Genomic DNA, 20732 nt, shown 5'->3' on the forward strand with positions numbered 1-20732 from the left:
AGAATGCAAGAGCAAGAGAGGGAGAAAAAGAACAGGAGCAAGTCAGCCTCACTGGATGCCCCCTGAAGTAACTGGGGCACTAACTCCTTAATTGGAAAATTGGCAATTAAATGGAAAGAATGAAGTAAACAGGTATCCTGCTTTTTCTATATGTAAAATAGCATTTTTTAAAAAAATTAATAGTCATGGGTGGAGGGTCAATGATGGTGGTACAGGAGAGACTTTTTAGAAATTTTATGCATTTTTTATGAAAAGACATTATTTGTGAACATAATTTTCCCTATTGACAACTGCATTTTTCATATATGAAAACGAGATCTACAAAGGACAACAAAAACTTTCTTTAAAAATGAAAACCTATACATTATATGAAATTATGGGTGTGAAACTTTTGAAAATTGTGAAGCAGTATAGAATTTAAAGACTCTTTCATTTGATAAAAAAGGAAGGAAGGAAGGGAGGGATGGAGGGAGGGAGGAGGGAAGGAAGGAAGGAAGGAAGGAGAAAAAAGAGAAAAAAAATGAAAACCCATATTGGCAATGAGCACGGCTAAAACTCAAATTGTGGCCTCTAAATACCATGCTCCATTGAAAGGAACAGTTTGGAGGGATGACTCCATTCTTGCAAAGGCTATCTACAAGATAAGCCTGGCATATCTTGCTGTGCCTGAAAGAAAGCAAACTATCAAAAATAATGAGGTTGTGTCAAAAGGACTCAGGACCAACTTGAAAGGGTCTTCACTAGCCTAATACAGGACAATGCAAGCATTAGAATTATGACTGCAAACTGACTGAAATATGCTAAGTACATAAAAATTCATGAGTGATATGAGTATATCTTTGTATGTGTATTATTCTTCAGTAGTTTTTCTAAAATGGGTTCATAATGATTCACAAAATAAAAAGAAAGACAACAACAACAATAAATTCATCCGTAACGACTGGCAGCAACCTGGGCACAAACTCCTTTGAAATCATCAATTAAAGGGAAAGAACTAAGCAAAATCATCAATTAAAGGGAAAGAACTAAGCACTTACTCTCGCTTTCCTAAAAATAACTCTATTTCAAAATAGCCAAAAAGCTGCCATTGGTAAGGGAAAGCTTTTCCTTACAAATGCTTTCCAGCTAATAAATAAATGAGAACTGATAAAACTAGAAAATCACACTTGTGCAATCCTTAATGAAATAATTGATTGGAAAGCAACAATATCAATGGAAGAAACCATGGGATAATAGATTGCTGGCAAGTTTTACACTGGTGCCACCAGGTGAATTTTCTGAATCTTAGCATCACTAAAAACGAGACATCCTAACATTATGTTCTTTCTTATGACCTTCTATGATGAACAAAGCAACACCTAGGAAGTTGAACCTGGATCAAATCAAGTCTACAGAGGTAATTTGCACTTTACAGGAAAAATTTTAAATGAAGTAACTGGTCAGAGAAATTCCTATAAAATAACTTTCTCTAAAACAAGTCTGTGGCATGATAAGAGTATAAAGGGGGATTACTTTAGCTTAAAAGACTCTTAAAAAATGAAACACAGTGTGTGGACTCTATATGGATATGGATCCAAACAAATTAAGAACAAATAACCCTGACATTTTTTTGAGACAATTAAATGAAGTAAATATGGACTAGTTATTACAGAATTCTGAGAAATTTTGTTATTTTATCAATGTGATAACAGCACACATGTAAGAAAGTCATTTTTAGAAATGCATAAAGTACACAGGAGCGAAACAACATGATGGCTGAGTTTGCTTTAAAATATTTCAGGAAAAAAGGAAAAGAAAAGAAAATAGGGTAAATAAAGCAGGTGACAAAATCTTAAAATCATCAATCTAAGTTATGGGCATAGGAAGGTTCCTTTAACTACGCACTCTACTTTTGTCTGTAACTGGCATTTTTCTTAATTAAAAGAGTAATTAATTTTTAACTAAAACTTAGAAAATACAAAATACAGCAGGGTCAGGGAAGAGGAGAAATACACATTTCAAGTCCCTTAAGAAAACAGCTATAAAATCAAGAGAAACTTTGTACAAAAACTAAAGGAAAACCAAGAAAAGCATCAGGAAATCTTTCGGCCTGATTTCAGAGTGACATAAAGAAATATCTGGGATTGACATATATACACTAATATGTATAAAATAGATAACTAAATGAGAACCTGCTATATAGCCTAAGGAACTCTACTCAGTGCTCTGTGGTGACCTAAATGGGAAGGAAATCCAAAAAAGAGGGGATATATGTATACATATAGCTGATTCACTTCGCTGTACAGCAGAAACTAACACAACATTGTAAAGCAACTATACCCCAACAAGAAGAAAAAAAAAAAAAGAAGAAGAAATATCAAGGGAATTCCCTGGCGGTCCAGTGGTTAGGACTTGGTGCTTTCACTGCCATGGGCCCAGGTTCGATCCCTGGTTGGGGAACTAAGATCCCACAAGCCAAAAAAAAAAAAAAAAAAAAAAAAAAAAATATATATATATATATATATATATATATATATATATATATATATATATATATCAAAAGAGGGAAATAAAATAATATTTTTAAATGCAGGTCTTCCAATTAAAAATATTATTTAAAAAATACCAACCTTATATAAGCATTGTTTTCTAGTAGGTTGGCATGTATTCCCTGTCAGAAGTAGCATGATAATTGATAGTTAGATTTGCAGGAAAGCATATAAAAAAGTTTAACCCAAGTAAAGGTGAAATACTATGGAAAAGCACATTTTAAATCTATACAGTACTGTTATGCTATAGTGACAGTGAAATAAAACTGAACGTGACAACTGAATAACTTAGAAAGAAGAAAAGTTCTGATCTATGAAGATGCATGAAAGGGAAAAAATTATTAGTCTGAGGGGTTAAAAGATGTTTGAGCTAAGCCTCACAGAAGACAGAACTCATTGTGATTTTCCACTAAAGAAAACGAAATTAACGGTACAAATTCAGTAGAAATACCTTCCTTAAATGACTATACATAATTCTGTGATAAAAGCTATACTAAGAAAATTAGATATGTCCTTCTAGATACTTACAATCTGTAACCAAATGAGATAAAGTATCTGGAAACCCTTTGTAAACTAAAAACTATTAATCACAGAAAATGAATTCTTAAAGTAGGACATGTCTTTCCTACCTTCAAACAGAAAGTATTCTACTCAGTATGTTCTATTTTCAAATTTCATTTTCAAATAGAACATGAAAGTTTTATAATTACAAAGTATAACTTCTAAAAGGAATATTTTAAGCTAAATAATAAAGTTTAAATATCATACGGTTTGTTCTTGAAAGGTCTTAGGAGAACTACTTTCTTTCACAAGAAGAAGAAAGAAATACAACCCTTCAGAGAGGAAAACTATGAGATGGTACCTTTAATTCCTGGTATACCATACAACATAATACCTAAGCGTACCTAAGCTTCCTGGTATACCATACAACATAATATCTTCCTCCTATATTTATCAATAATCTTTAGTAAACTTATATTAATTGGCTTCCTTAAGATACCAGAGGGATACTTACTACCAATCAAAATAATTTAATTGTGGAGTTGAACAACTAAAGTTAAGTTTTTAAACAATAAAACTAGGTTTCATAAATAACATTTCTTGGCAAAAGGCTATGTCACCAGAGAACCTGTCTTTCAAAATATAATTTTTACCCTCATGTGTTCTTCACCTACAAAAAAGCATTTCTGATAGAACTGGTGTATTTGCCAAAAATCATGAGTGATGACTTTTGATATAAAGATCCACACTCAATGAAAGTTTGGAGGTTTTCTAAGATTAAGGTATAGAACTCAAGACTATTTTTTAAAAGTACCTTGTGATGGTTGAAAAAATATTTCTGTTTCCTTTTTCTCCATATCTTCCTTATGCGGTTTATATCCTCTAATGAAGTCTTCTTGAAACACATGAAGCAACTGTGTATTTGAGCCACACTACAAATATGAAAAAAGTAAAGTTTTATCTTTGAAATTCTGTATCTTCCACCCACTACCTCCCCAAGAACCCTAATATAAAATAGAAGAAAAAAAATCTCTCTAACAATTTCTATTCTTTATAGAATGACTAATTAGAATGGAAAAAGCAAGAGAAAAAAATCATTAGATAAATTACTTTCAAAGATGCTATAGTCAATAGCAGAACTGTGAAACTCTAGTAAAAACAAATCAACAGGTTTGCACCTCAAAAAAAAAAAAAAACAGTTAAGTAATCTAGGCCACTCTGAGTTCAAAAATATCAGGTCTCATGACTGGCTGGAGGTGGCCATGCAGACCATATTAAGCACACTACCATAGGTTCTTTTTCTAATTCTACTTGAGAACCAAAAAAAAAAAAAACAACCAGAAAGGTCCTCAAAGTACTTCCAATAAGTCTGTCTAGTGGGAATTATGAAGGATCCTATAACAGCCAGTGGGAATGACACATCTCTGAAGAAATGTATTTACATTTAAGTAACTAAGATTTCTAAAAGAATAGATGAAACATCACAGTCAGCTGATGCTACAAAATCATGTTTGGGACCACACAGAGATGAGTAAAGATAATCACAAATAGCTACTTAGAATCACAAAAGTGAACTGAAATTCAAGGAAAGGCTAAATCCGAACAAAAGCTTATTATGGAAGTAGGTCAAGACAATTTGATGGCTGCCCCACAGATTTCAAGGAAGGCAAGCAGCTATGATAATCTTGGCACTGAATGGATGGGCTATAATCTTAGAGAATAAAGCAAATCAGCCTCCTTTCATAGTATTGATAGAAGGAAATAAAATGACTATGACATTAGGTTGACCCACAAAATTTTTATGAAAGTTATAAGGTATTTTTATGTCTCTCCATACAGAAACATAAAAAAATCCCTTCACATTCATAGCATAAAAGGTCACCTCCCCCAGGGAAGAAGAATAAATGAAAGAAAAGGGAAGGGTGATGCTTTCATGGATACAGAAAGCATACAGCACATTGGAAACAAACATAGAATGATTTATAAGCCTAAGCCATTTATCAGTGCTTGCAGTTTACCAGCCCTTGTGATAAAGATAGCCACAAATGGAAAGGGAAAAATCTTCAATAAGTATGAAGTAAAAAGCAAAATGCTAGGTGAAAGAGGTCTGTAATAATATCCCATGGTACAGAGTAGAGAAGGGGCTACACTGGGGAAATGAATTTAACTCGCAGTTCACTAAAAATTAAGACATTTATGGGTTGAAGCTAATACACTCTTCTCCCATATCCCTATGGAGTGAAAAAAAGGAAATCACAAGTTAAGGGTTTCCTAGGAGGCGTTAGTAATTTGAGTCCGGCAGCCACATTTCTGTTGTCAAGAGCTGATGTGGTAATTTCTCTACATTGGTGGAAATTATTACATTTTCCCCAACAGAATGTGCAAGGCATCATGGAAAAATAATGACATAATACTATATTTGTTTTTAAATATGGTTGGCTCTTTCTTCATTCCCTTGTTTGAAAATAGTTGGTAACTTCCTCATCAAAGTAAACTTTTTTCATATTTGGAATGAATATATTACTCCTCTCCCCTTCAGTCCATAAACATGATCCTGAAGAAACAAACATGAGGGCTATAATGGGATTTACAAACTCCCTGTAGAGGGAAGGGTTCTCCTTCTTTTCTAGGTAGGGGCTAGGAAAGAACAGTGCCTACACAAAAGACCTGTACTTAGAAAGTAAATGCATACTTTGATCCTACTTCTATCTTCATTTTAATGGATCTCATAAAAATATCTAATACTCAGCCTAACAAAGCAAACACTCTTAAAGCTGATGTCACCATCTACTGAGTTGAAATGAGTAACAATATAAAAAGAAAAACCACAAACCGAGCCTCTATGCAGCTGTACTGTATTTTCCTTCATGGCTTCCCTGACTGAATCAAATGACCTTTAAACAGGAAATAAGGCTACAGATACAATTCAACTGGAGACGAAGAATTCGTAAATCATTGGAGATTTTCACTAAGGAAATCAAGAGAAGTTGGCTATATTTAGTATCAAACAAGAGAACTATTCTGAAATGAAATATAGTTGACTCTTGAACTGCACAGGTCCCCTTACATGGGAATTTTTTTCAATAGTAATTATTACAGGACTACTCAGTCTGCAGTTAACTGTATATGCAGATGCAGAACTGAGGATGCAGAAAGCTGACTGTAAGTTATACGTGGATTTTCTATAGTGAGAAGGGTCAGTGTTCCTAACCCCCAAGTTGTTCAAGGTTCAACTGTGTATCTTATGCATATTAAGCACTCTGGGACAAAGTATGTTAGTATCACCAATTCACAAGCATGTTTTTACTTGGTTGGTTATTGCATTGAGTTCAATAATGCAGCCAGGTCGAGCAGTAGACTGTTGGCTCACAATATTAAACACTTCTCCAATAAGTTTCTGTGAAAAAAAAAAAAAGTTAATGATCAACAACATATGAATCTACTGTCAATATGACACAGCATCTCGGACATTAAAGGCCCTTCTAAATATTCACTGACTAACAAATGGCAATTCATACATTCAAAGAAATATTTCAACTTTCTTTACTCATTCTCATTTTAAAAATTAACTAAGGAAAAAAATCTATAGTGTTTACATAAACAGTATATAACTTCAAGGCATCTAGTTCTTTGAACATGTCTTCATTTAGCAACCTTAATGCCCCATGAGAGATCTGGCTGAGGATCTAGCCCTATGCCTGTGTGTATGGTTTGCAGATCTGCAATGCCATTTAAAAGTACAACCCTGCCAGATCGAAGATAAGGGCAAAGGTTGAGAAGTGGGACTCTGTGTCTTGGGATGGGGATGTGTAAACTAAAAGGAAGCCTAACTTTGAATCCCAAAACCTTTCTGCTGAAAAAAGCAGTTTTCCTTCTCCCTCCTTCCAAGCAGCCTTCTCTAGCATAAAAACTGAGATGCCCATTCTCCTCAGCAACACCTCCACTATTTACTACCTTCAGGCCACTAAGAGGAATAAGATCCCAGCTTAGCCTAGGAGTCTAAGTACAAGGTTGGCTATGGGAAAGCAGCATATACACCGGAGTTATAGGATCTTTCCAATTTGTATCAGCAGAATTCCAGAGTGCATGAATGGGAACAGATTATAGGGTTATTAGACAAAGGAGGACAAAATATGTGCTTGGGTAGGGCTGAATTTGTTATGGGTATATTCACCCAAGATTCAGGATTTAAAATGTTAGCTCAGACACCTGGAAGTGGTGCCAACAGTCTGCTGGGTTTGTCCACTTGAAACCTGGACTCAACTGTGGCCTACAGTTGGTGAGATTAAAACACTGGAATTTCTCTAACACACCATGAATCTTTGCTACTTAAAGTGTGGTCACTAGACCAGCAGCAACAGCTTTTCATAAATGCAGACTCTCAGACCACAAAGCTAATACATCTGCATTTTAACAAGCTCTCCAGATGATTCATGTGCATCCTGAAGTTTAAGAAGTACTGCTGCAGATCAATGGTTCTCAGCCTTGGGTGCACACTGAACAACCTGGGGAGCTTTAATAATCACTGATGTTTAGATCCCACTTTCATACATTGACGTACTGGTCTGGGGTACAATCTGATCATCAGGCATTTTACAAGCTCCTCAGCTACTTCCAACATATAGCCGAGGCCGAGGTCCCCTCACAGGAATACCTATTCCAGCTAAGGATGTGTCTTCCCTGCCCACAATTATTCTGCCAGCGCTATAACCAATGGACATACAGAATGCCTTATTCAACACTACAGGATCCCGCTCAACTTCACCCTCAATTTAAAGGGGGCACCAAAAGCTCAATAATCAAGATAAATAATATCTTAATGCAATATTTTTAAATAAAAATTAATGTAAAAAATCATAATGAACAAAATAACAAAATCTTTTTTTTTTTTAATATTTGTTTATTTATTTGGCTGCGTCTGGTCTTAGTTGCGGTATACAGGCTCGTCACTGCTCGCGCTGGCTTCTCTCTAGTTGCAGTGGGCAAGCTCCAGAGCGCACGGGCTCAGTAGCTGTGGCACGTGGGCTTACTTGCCCTGCAGCATGTGGGATCTTAGTTCCCCAACCAGGGGTCGAACCCGTGTCCCCTGCATTGGAAGGCAGATTCTTAACCACTACACCACCAGGGAAGTCCCGCAAAATCTTAAATACAGGATCCAGCAGTGTCTTGATGAGCCATACTGGAGCCTAAGGCAAAAGTAAAACTGCACAGACATGTTTTTATGCATTTTTTAACGGTTATTTTTTTTCCAGAACATTAAAGTGGTTGAAAAATATTTAAAAATTGAAAAGTAAGTGTATTAAAACTCATAATATTATTTTAAATTTAAGTTTATTTTTACCAAAAATAAGATTAATTATAATTTTACTTTTCTAGCTTTAAGAAAGCAAACATTTTTTTTTTCATCTACTTCGATTATCTTGTTTTCAATATAGACAACTTCCTTGTTTGACAGTCTCTTGACCAAGTGACAATCTTAGTTTTTTTTTTTATTAACATTTTTATTGGAGTATAATTGCTTTACAATGGTGCGTTAGTTTCTGCTGTATAACAAAGTGAATCAGCTATAAGCATCCATATAATCCCATATCCCCTCCCTCTTGCGTCTCCCTCCCACCCTCCCTATCCCACCCCTCTAGGTGGTCACAAAGCACCGAGCTGCTCTCCCTGTGCTATGCAGCTGCTTCCCACTAGCTAGCTATTTTACATTTGGCAGTGTATATATGTCCACGCCACTCTCTCACTTCCTCCCAGCTTACCCTTCCCCCTCCCCGTGTCCTCAAGTCCATTCTCTACATCTGCATCTTTATTCCTGTCCTGCCCCTAGGTTTTTCAGAACCTTTTTTTTTTTTTTTTTTTAGATTCCATATATATGTGTTAGCATACGGTATTTGTTTTTCTCTTTCTGACTTACTTCACTCTGTATGACGGACTCTAGGTCCATCCACCTCACTACAAATAACTCAATATCGTTTCTTTTTATGGCTGAGTAATAGTCCATTGTATATATGTGCCACATCTTCTTTATCCATTCATCTCTCGATGGACACTTAGGTTGCTTCCATGTCCTGGCTATTGTAAATACAGCTGCGATGAACATTGTGGTGCATGACTCTTTTTTTTTTTTTTAAGATTTTATAACAAGAGTGGCATTTATGTTTCTTAAAACTACCTTTTATAGTAGAGTATAATACAGAAAAGAAGACACTTTAACAAGGAAATCAAAATGCTTAAGGAAAACACAACTCCATCAAATACTACCATGCACTAAAATTAATCTGACAAACTATGTACACGTCTAGTAATTTTTTTTCAAACTTAATGGTAAAAGATGTGAAACTCTGATTCAGTAGGAACAGATCAATCTCTATTTTGCCTGGGTTTCAAACTTTCTGACGGCATCAACTATTCCACTATATTAGAAACAGCAAGCAGTCTTAAGTACTGCGTCCATACATCATGGACTTTCTTGCAATAAAATGTTTTTGTGTTTTTAACTTATCGTAAACTATCTCACAATCAAGAGGGAAAAAAAAACCAACACTTTTTCCAACTCCATGTTCTGAATGCGGTTTTAGGTAAAGAATCAATGTTTGCCAAAGAGAACAAGAATCTCTGTAAGCATTAAAGCTTTGATGATATAGAAGCCCTTTGTATATATCCCAGTTTTTATTAGCAGGTTACTTTATTTTAGATGACCTACACTATGGCTCATAAATGTGAACTTTTAACAGGACTCATGACCGAACTCACTAATTACTTCTATCTGCTTAGTCACTTGCACAATCCATGTTTTCATCTTGGCTTCAACCAAGTCTTATTATTCTGTTGTTTTATTTTTACAGCAGTATTGAATGTCCTATAAGTACCTCTCCCAGTTCTATCTGGAAGCCTGTATTAGAGAACAAGCAACAACAAACTTACTGACTATATACCCCAGGCTTCTCCAATAATACTTAAACCCCTCAGCCAAAATGCCTTTTTATGGCAGGTCTGGCCTGGGGAGATGGACCTGTTCTCTAACAGTCCTGACTATCAAAGCAAGGCCCTAAGGAACAACAGACATAAGGAAAGTCAATTTAATTTTTCTTACATCTGTCCACTCCCTCTTGGGTCATCAACGCTCACGTTCTACAGGCACACTCAATAACCTAAGGTATCAAAGGGAGTTCCCATGAGAACAAGCCCAACAGTTATCTGCCTTACTTGCCTGTCATTGACTAGGCTCTCCAGCTAAGTATAAATGCAATAAAATTCTTAAGACACAAGAACTTCCTCTTTGACTCAGAAGAGTAAGGAAACATGTACAACATAAGCGTGTAAAGCAATAAATTCTAATCAATGTTGCAAAAAATGCTGTTATGGTAACACCAATCAGCTCAAACTAACTTTCTAAAAACATGTTTTAGGATAGGCTGGCTAACACTCAAAATTGCCCATATAAGTTCTTAGCTTACATTCTATTTAAACATTTCCAGAGCAAGTAGTAACTAGAACAGACAAAAAACAGACAATATATCTGGACCTAAACCTTAATGTGAAATTGGGTCCACAGGCACACTCTTAACCATTTTCCCAAAGAAACATGTTTAAACGGCTTTACCATGCAGAGCTATGGCTTCCCGGAAGGGTTGCAAATCAGTCTCTACAGATGAGCTAGTTTCCGTTGAAGTAGCTCGGTTAGGGGACACTACAGTCAGTCTTGGGGGAGCTCTAGAGTTTCGTGGTGGAGGAACTTTTCCACACAGGAAGCTGATCAAATCTTCTTTACGAATCGTTCTTCTGAGCTTTTTAACCCAAGCCAACACATCCTTATTGCGTCGCTGATAGCCAATCTGAATTCCAATATCACAACTTCCCTGATGGGTATCCACGCTTTCTTTGTAGAGGCTGGTGACGGCGGTGGCTGCCTTTTGGAAGGGAACGGCCACGGCGGTGGCCGAGGTCTGGGACAGGTGTCACAGCTTCTGCTGCTTGTGCTCGGGCTGCGCGGCGGCCGCCGCCTCCTCCTGCAGCTCGGGGGGCAGCTGCTCGTCCTGCTCGTCCTCGGCCAGGCACTGCCGCTCCCACTTGAAGAACCAATGCTCGGGCGTGCTCCTGGATCTCGGCCTCGCCCTCCTCCTTCCGCTCCTCCATCCTCCGCGACCTCCCGTGGCCTCGCAGCCGCCGCGGCCGCGTCCTCCTCAGGCGGGGCCCCGCAGGAGCTTGGTCGTCGAGCGGCCCGGCGGCGGGGCCCAGCGGCCTTCAGCAGCTCCTCGCAGCGGCCCAGGCCTTCTGCACCCTGACGGCCTGCGAGCCCCGCCCCGCCGCTCCGCGCTGCCCGGGATGACCCCCGCCCCGGTCCTCCCCACTCCCGGCCCCTGCAGAAGGTTGCTGCGAACCGGATGAACGCCACCGCCTCTCGCCTCGCCGGCCTGATCGCGTCTACCGCCCGCCATGGCGCCGCGGCCTCCTTATGGCCGCCACCGCCTCAGACTGCCGACCGCTCCCCGTAGCCCTGCCTGCGCTGCCGAGCCCACCCCAAAGACTACATGACTTTTTGAATTATGGTTTTCTCAGGGTATATGCCCAGTAGTGGGATTGCTGGGTGGTATGGTAGTTCTTTAAATAGTTTTAATTTAACTTCAGCTTACTAAAACTTCTTTTTGCAGGGCAACATTGTGACTTATCTTTTTTTTTAAGTTCCCAAGTCTACTTCTAAATATGGATAAGACATCACTAATCATTAGAGAAATGCAAATCAAAACTACAATGAGGTATCACCTCACACGGATCAGAATGGCCATCATCAAAAATCTACAAACAATAAATGCTGGACAGGGTGTGGAGAAAAGGGAACTCTCTTGCACTGTTGGTGGCAATGTAAATTGATACAGCCACTATGGAGAACAGTATGGAGGTTCCTTTAAAAACTAAAAATAGAACTACCATACGACCCAGCAATCCCACTACTGGGCATATACCCTGAGAAAACCAGACTTCAAAAAGAGTCAGGTACCACAATGTTCCTTGCAGCTCTATTTACAATAGCCAGGACATGGAAGCAACCTAAGTGTCCATCCACAGATGAATGGATAAAGAAGATGTGGCACATATATACAATGGAATATTACTCAGCCATAAAAAGAAATGAAATTGAGGTATTTGTAGTGAGTGGATGGATCTAGAGTCTGTCATACAGAATGAAGTAAGTCAGAAAGAGAAAAACAAATACCATATGCTAATACAAAGATATGGAATCTAAAAACAAAAAAAATGGTTCTAATGAACCTAGGGACAGGACAGGAATAAAGACACAGACGTAGAGAATAGATTTGAGGACATGGCTAGGTGGAATGGTAAGCTAGGACGAAGCAATAGAGTGTCATGTACATATATACACTACCAAATGTAAAATAGATAGCTAGTGGGAAGAAGCCGCATAGCACAGGGAGATCAGCTCGGTGCTTTGTGACCACCTAGAGGGGTGGGATAGGGAGGGTGGCAGGGAGACGCAAGAGGGAGGAGATATGGAGATATATGTATATGTATAGCTGATTCACTTTGTTATAAAGCAGAAACTAACACACCATTGTAAAGCAATTATACTCCAATAAAGATGTTTAAAAAAATAATAATGTAAAATATTCACTACATGTTGAAATTCTATTTTGGATATATTGGATTAATGAAAATATGCTATAAAATTAATTTCACCATTTTCTTTTCACTTTTAAATGCTTGCTAGAAAACTTTTAAGTTACATGTATGGCTCACATTATATTTCTATTGTACACTGCTGTTCTAGACGCATCAAGAGAAAGAGAGAGAGAGGGAGGGGTTACTAATAAAAGAATAAGAGTATTATAGGTATAAGACTTCTTATCAAAACACTGGAGGACAGAAATAATGGTCTCTAAATTTCTGAGGGGAAAAAAAAGATCTTAAATCTATAATTTAATATCCAGCCAAACTTATCAATTAAATATGAGGGAAAGGGACTTCCCTCGTGGTCCAGCGGTTAAGACTCTGCACTCCCAATGCAGGGAGCCCAGGTTCGATCCCTGCTCAGGGAACTAGATCCCACATGCTGCAACTAAGAGCCTGTATGCCGCAAAGAAGACCCGGGGCAGCCAAATAAATAAATAAATATTTTAAAAAATAAATATGAAGGTAAAATAAACACTTTTCCAGCCATGTTGGATTCAGAATGATTTCAGAATCCTTATCTACCAGGCAACCTTTCTTTTTAAAAAATTTACAATATTTGAGGAGGTACTCTATCGACAGTACAGGAGAGAGAGAAGCAGCTCACGGTCCAGGAAACAGTGGTGGAATTCTAGGTGTGAAACGGAGAGGATGACATGTCTGCAGCATCCCGAAAAACACAGCTCAAATTAAAACACCAGATCAAAAGACCCTAAAAGGAATTCCTCCAAGAACAGAAAGAGGAAGATTTAACAGGCAGGACAATTAAGAAGCTGGAAGCTCTTAGCCCAGTGGGGAAGAAGACTTAGGTTTCTTTTTTTCCTCTCAACAAGAAAAAAGAAGCCCAAGAAATTAGAAATGCCAAGAAAACAACTGAAAAATTAGAGAAGAAAGTTTTGATTCAAATACAAGACGAGCAAAACTGTGGCCTGATCACTTGATGGAATATAAGAGAGGTCATTTGACTTTAACCCTTTGGACTTTCTCCTTTGAGAGAATCTGTGACAAATCAGTGACAAATAGTTGAAATGATCACATTTACATAATTATAATTAGATGGTTACTAGTTTCAATTTTTATAATCAAAACATAAGACCTAATTTTAGTTATAGAATAGAACGTGCATGTCATAAAAGACATTGTAAAGGTAACGCTCCAGTTGGCAGAAGTCAAGTTGAGAGCAGGAGGCGGGAAGGGTGAGTGCAGGGGTGCAACTTTCCTCGTTTTACTTTGGGATGATAAAAGAGATAATGTGTAAAGAAGACAGAATGAAAATACAGGATTATGTATACATCACTTAAAAGTATAAAGGCAGCTAATAGAAAAACCACACACACTAATACAGCTAGCAAAACTCAGTGGAGAGAGAGAGACAAGTGGAATGTGAGCTGAATTCCCTGTCTATCAAAGAAGATGGAAATGACTTGATTTCCACTGCTGGTAAATTAAGAAACTGAAATCTAAGCACATCATTTAGAATTATGGTGGTAACTTATCAAAAGAATTAAAAACAAAAGGTTTAAAGGGGTTTCCAATGAAGTGTGGGAGGTGATACAGAGTTTTAATTTAATAACAGTACAGTACATGCTGTTTGAATTTTGAAACTGTGCACACGTTTAAAAATGTTTTTGAAAATACATTTATAAAAAATTGATGTTAATAGGTATAAAGAAAGCCTTAAAGAGTAATTCTTTCCTAAAAAAAAAAAAAAAGAAAATAAGAACAGTTTCAAATCAAGAATCTAAGCTCCACCTGCTATATAAAATAAATAAAGAAAAAAAAAGGAAAAAAAGAAAAGGAAAAAAAAAAAAGAATCTAAGCTCCTAGGACTTCTCTGGCAGTCCAGTGGTTAAGAGTCCACACTTCCACCACAGGGGGCACGGGTTTGATCCCTGGTCCAGGAACTAAGATCCCACATGCTGCACGGCTTGGCCAAAAAAAAAAAAACCAGAACCTAAGCTCCTATCTCAAGAAACCTAGTAAATGAAAACCAAAAAAAATCAAGCGTAAGGAAGAAAATAATAAAGATAGGGCAGATACTAATGAAAATTAAAACAAAACCAAAGAGTTCAATGAAACAAATAGCTGGTTCTTTAAAAACATCAATAAATTAACAAACTTGCAGCTGAAAAGAAAAAAAGAGGGAAGATGCTAATAACCATATCGTTAGCATGTGCCCCTCATGTAACACAAGAAGTGTACTTCACACACCTGAGGTATTTTTCCCCAAATCTCATAACTCCAGTCTAACCATGAGAAAAATAGCAGACAAACCCAAGTCGAGGGAAAATACTATAAAATATCTCACCGGTACTGCTCAAAACTGTCAAGGTCATGAGAAAAAGCTGATGAAGATGAAGAAAACTTAGAAACTGTCCCAGATCAGAGAAGACTGAGGAGACATGACGACTAAATGTAATGTGGCTTTGTGGATGAGGTCCTGGAACCTCAACCTTAGTGGAAAAGGACATTTGTGGGAAAAAATCAGTTAAGTCTTAATAAAGTCTGGGGTTTAATTAATCATATCACACTAATAACGGTTTCTTAGTTGTGACAAATGTATTCTGGTAATATAAGATGTTAACAATAGGGGTATATGGGAACTCTGCACTATATCTCCAACTTTTCTGTAAACCTAAAACTATTCTAAAATTAAAGATTTGTTTGAAAAATTAAGTCACTGAATTAATTATTGTTTTCAGAGTACAAAGAGAAAGAGAAAGATAGGCTTATTAACAGAGGCTGATGGTTTAATGTTAATAAAGATCAGGAGAAAAAAGAACTCCTAATTCCTACTTTGTCTCTGGTCTTCTATTTCAAGAATTTAGCTTGCAAAAGTAGAAAGGACCAAAAATTTTCTACAATGAATAAGTATTACTTCTTAACTTTAAAAAAAAATAATGAAAATGAAGGGTTTAAGAAAAAAGTACATTGGTAAGTACATTGGAGCAGAAGACCAAGATAAATTTTAAAATTCCAAGAATGTATCCAACTGCTCTAAATGAATTTATACTTTCCTGGAAAAAGTAATGCCCAGGTTATTGAGAAATTTTGCCAATGAGAACAATAAACCACAGAGGATGTTCTCTCTGAGAAGTCATGGGGATTGCCACAGCCAAAAGACTAAAAACAGGCAAAGGTTCCAATTTTCAAAAAGGAAAACAACATACTTCTGTAAGTCAGAATAAAGAGCCTGATGTCTACCTAGTACAACGTTTTAGTCATCAAGAGACATTAGGATACACACATTCAACCTACTATACATTAAAACAATCATCTCCTACAAATCTGACTTCCTTTTTTGACTGCAAAAGATATGGCAGACAGGGTGTATTTTACTTCAGTGAAGTACACCACAAACTGCCTCATGCAAATCCTTGGGATAAGCTGGAGAAATATTCTAGACAATAAAAAATGGAGAAAGATTTCAAATGTATACTGCTAGGTTCTTTCTTCAGTCCAGTACTGTTTAACATTTCTGTAATTGACTTAGATGAAGATGTAGAACAACATTCATCAAATAGGCCGGTGATATAAGTCATAAGTCAAAGCAGTAACGCAAGTAACAGAATCTGGATTCAAAAGGATACTGAAAGGATGTACTGTTAAGCTGAGCCTAGCAAGGTGAAATGTAATAGGGAAATAAGTCTATATTTGGGTCCCAAATTCAAATGCACAAATACAGAATGGCTTACTAGCAAAAAAAAAAAAGACTCTGTGATATTTAATTGAAAGTCAGCTCAATATGAATTACATACAAAAAATGTGGCGTGCCTGCCCAAACATAATAGTATCTACTGAGAGACGCCACAATACTGCTATATTCTAGTGATCCTACGATGCCCGGTGTATAGACAATCTGAAAGCTGCTCAGAAGAGTAACCAGGGTCACATATAAAACAGATAAATTTATAGGCAGAGGAACAGCAGGTTTGGCCTGAGGAAAAAAATTGGGGGGTTCCAAGACAGGTGCCCCTCATGAGGTGCTCTCACATGTAAGAAATCTTAGACTTATTCTAAATGGAACTAAAGCTAACAAGTAGAATTTAAGGATTACAAGTTTAATTTCAATATAATAGTGATGGTAATTCAAAGACAGAATGAGCTACGTTTAGAGTTGAGCTTCCCTCCTTGGAGGCCAGATGACAAATTGGCAGGAATGTGGTAGAGACAAAGTATCAGATGGCTGGTTAGACTAGGGGACCTTTAAATCTTCCAACTCGATAATTTTAAAGATGCTACTTTTCTAGACTTTCTCTATGCCGAACTTGTGGCTCCAGTCCAATTACCACTGTTTCTGGAACAAGCCTTATTTATACACGTACTTTCCTGTATCCACTCAGGCTATTCTATCACTCAGCAAAGACCAAGGATTTGTCTTTCTGAATCTTATCAAAAATGAACTCATATACTGTCCTTAATAAAAACTTCTATGCCTACCCTACTCTGATCTCTCTTGCCCCTGAATTATGAAATAGTGTTTGGCAGTTAATTACATACCAACTTCAGACACCTCTGCTTCTGTCTTAAACCGTTATTTAACCTTTTATAATAATTTCTCTCCTCTGCTAAATTTAAATTCCCTTAAAGGCAGACACTGTATTCTCTACACGTCTAGGGGTACATGGCAGACATTCAAAAACAGTCTTTGAGGGACTTCCCTGGTGGCGCAGTGGTTAAGAATCCGCCTGCCAATGCAGGGGACACAGGTTTGAGCCCTAGTCCGGGAAGATCCCACATGCCGCGGAGCAACTACGTCCGTGCGCCACAACTACTGAGCCTGCGCTCCAGAGCCCACGAGCCACAACTACTGAAGCCTGTGCGCCTAGAGCCCATGCTCCGCAACAAGAGAAGCCACCGCAATGAGAAGCCTGTGCACCGCAACAAAGAGTAGCCCCCGCTTGCCGCAACTAGAGAAAGCCCATGCGCAGCAATGAAGACCCAATGCAGCCATAAGTAAATAAATAAATAAATAAAAATAAAAATTAAACAAAACAAAAACAGTCTTTGATTTTCAATATTGGAAACATTTTTTATTAGAAGTTATTTTATTAAAAGGCACGTTTTTATAGGTAAATGGAAAGTTCACCATTCAAATCTGAATACTGACTAATATGCATGACTTCCAGTTCAAATAGATAACTACCAGAATGAGACACTGCCACCCACTGATAACATATTCTAACCAGAGGACTTTTAAAATAGTGAATCAAGCTCAGAAAAGTTCAAATTTTCCAACCTAAACATAGAGGTTGGTAGAGCTGCCTTAAAACCTTTCTTGAGCAAAAAAAAGATTAACAGAACCAAACTAAAGAGTGAAAAATGTCAAGAAAAAAATCACATTTTAGAAAAAAAATTATATTTATTTCTTTAAATGTAAAACGTATTGATGTGTGATGTGATGTACAGACTGTAATTTTTTTTTTTTTTTGGCCGCGCTGTGTGGCTTGTGGGATCTTAGTTCCTCAACCAGGGATTGAACCTGGGCCACAGCAGTGAAAGCGTCAACAGACTGTAATTTTGATTCATGTAAACTGGAACACAAATTAAGAAAAAACAAACTAGTCACACAGAGCCCAGAACAGATGCTCACTCCCTAAACACCAACTAACAAATAAAAGTCCTAGACAAATTAAAAGAGAATTCCTTATTAGTTTAGATATATTAATAAAGATTAGGAAATACTTACTGAAGATTCTGGATCTGACAGTTCATCCAATAATTTCCTTGCATCTACCACAGCTTGGTAGAGTCTCAGATTTTTGCCATCAGAAGCAACAAAGCAAGCACTTGCAGAATTGCAATATGTGCCTGAGAAAGTAAACACTTTGCATTATAATATATAGTTTATTTTTATTACTGGCTGAAGTATGAGAAAAAAATATTCACACTTCTCTTTTTAGACATAACCATGGTCCAGAAACACAGATACAATTAATAGATATAAAATTATTAACCAAAAAAATTCAACAAATAGGTTATGAGAGGGAAAAGATGAAAAACAAAAGTCTAGAAACTCTAAACGTAAGTCTGATGCTTACATTCTGAATACTTATTAAAAATCTTCCTAATGACAAATATAAATCATTTTATATATAAATAACTGTCTTAAAGCTTTTATTAATTTCACTATTAAAATGAACACTTACCAAGACAGTAACTAGGAATAAGAGTTGGAAGCCAAGCAACATTAGAGAAGGCTGAAGTATGTAAAGAGTTAATTCGCGCCAACTCTGATACTCCTCCAGTGTATGACAAAGGTCCTATTGGGTCCACGCGCCACAGAATAAGTTCACTGTAGATGGCATTCGGGTCATGAAATGTACGTGTTGCTGCATTTCTGAGAGGCTGTTTCGAGGAACCCTTTATGTGTCTTACAGGATCCATTAATCTACTTAATTTATTGTCTGAGTCCCACTGAAAATCCGATTCAGGAGTCAGCAGAGCATTATGATGAGATGATGTCAATAATAATGGTAAAACTGAATGACATGCCAGGTCATTGAGGTGAAATCTATGACCACAATATCTAAATTTGTGAGATACAGTTAGAACAGTGGTAAAGGCAGACTTATCAGCAAAAGTGACCGCCCATTGATTTAAAGAGCCATCTATGTGTTTAGAGACCATCATTACTGTGGGAGCTAAAATGTTCATATTTGTACTGTGTGGTCCAGAATGCAGCTGTGATCCATGAGGACTGCATTCAGCCATCATGTCTTCATGTAACAGAGTGTGGTGAGCATCATTTGTAGCATTTATACAGGCATACATCATGATATTTTTACTAAGAGAGCTTGCATCACCAGATGGAAATGCAACAGGAATCCGAGAAGAAAAAGAAACCTGAAAAACACAATTACATGATTCAGTGTAAGCAGTCTGCCTCCTCTCAAAGTCTTCTAAAAATACTTCCATTTTCAAAATGTCAACCCTCAGCTTCCTAGCAAAATATATCATTTTCGACCTCATTATGGTCTAATCCTTTTCCTCTATTTATATAGTATCATATCTCTATTCATCGCCTATGAGAAAACTGAAGAAATAGTTTCAAGTATTTGAAACTTGAAACTTGCCTGTACATCTAGATGACTACAACCATAAATCTAAACAAATATTGTTCAGAATGATAACCAATAAAGATAGTAGATTTAATTAATAAAACTGAAGAAGTGGAAGGGACTCATCCTGAGTCACATTTTTAGGGTAGTTTCTTAAGTTTATTCAAAATATTGTGAATTCCCAGAAAAAATGAATACACATACATTCAAGTACTCAGTATCACATTTCAAAGCCAAATTCATTTTACTTAAATTAATCAAGTTTATAAAATCTGTGGTCATTGACCCCCCTTTGGTAGCAAGTTATTCTCTTCTCAGTTGCTTATCAATAATAAAATCATTGAGTATTTCTGAAAACCTGCTAAATCTGAATAGCATCTGTTTTACTTTTTTAAGAAATGTAAAAATTGCTTCATCATTAAAATATACCTGGACTTGTCTAAATATTCCAGGATTATATTCATCCAAATACTTTACATGCCACACTAGGAAGGTACCATCTACCGGGTGTATAGTAAAAAGCATGTCAGGATTCTTATTCCATTCAGTTAGCAGCATTTCGATCTTCCGATCAAGCAGGACTGTAGGCAGTGGCATTGGTACACCAGGTCGTGAACAGGTTCTAGGACTTCCCTCTCTTTCTCCATCTTCATGTTCTGATGATCCTGTACCTGCTTCAGATTCTCTATCCAGGGATAATTCTAAATCAGAAAATAAATTTATCAGTACATACTAACAGAAATACTATAGAAAATTCATTTACATACTAGACTATCAAATTCATTTACATACTATACTACAGAAATTCATTTACATACTAGACTATCAATAAATAGCATACTAACTTTAGAAATCATGAATCCCTTTTCCAACTTATGGCCAGGAAAAAAAAACAAGGAAGGAAACTATTTTCTGGTGTGAACTGAAAATTACTACATTTCTTAGTTTTAGATGA

At 36.9% G+C, this 20732-nt stretch overlaps 1 protein-coding gene and 1 pseudogene across 11 annotated transcripts in view; both read right to left on the bottom strand.

Moving 5' to 3' along the window:
- DMXL2 (Dmx like 2) overlaps window positions 1-20732 on the bottom strand; it is a 149760-nt gene that overhangs the window by 64338 nt on the left and 64690 nt on the right. For 9 of the 10 annotated variants that reach the window (XM_082387371.1, XM_082387369.1, XM_082387367.1 and 6 more), the window contains 5 exons: window positions 20207-20478; window positions 18866-19562; window positions 18406-18527; window positions 6337-6426; window positions 3844-3961 (listed from right to left, as the gene is read on the bottom strand). In XM_082387371.1, the coding sequence (XP_082243497.1) occupies window positions 3844-3961; window positions 6337-6426; window positions 18406-18527; window positions 18866-19562; window positions 20207-20478 (1299 nt within the window). The remainder of the gene's footprint in view (window positions 1-3843; window positions 3962-6336; window positions 6427-18405; window positions 18528-18865; window positions 19563-20206; window positions 20479-20732) is intronic. The other variant, XM_082387370.1, reaches the window with a different exon arrangement.
- On the bottom strand, window positions 9163-18399 carry LOC309626576 (HUWE1-associated protein modifying stress responses 1 pseudogene; annotated as a pseudogene). Its single transcript has one exon. The product of its transcript is annotated as an HUWE1-associated protein modifying stress responses 1 pseudogene (transcript).

The sequence above is a fragment of the Balaenoptera borealis genome (assembly GCF_965194805.1).
Source record: "Balaenoptera borealis genome assembly, chromosome: 3".
In the NCBI taxonomy this organism is placed as follows: Eukaryota; Metazoa; Chordata; class Mammalia; order Artiodactyla; family Balaenopteridae; genus Balaenoptera; species Balaenoptera borealis.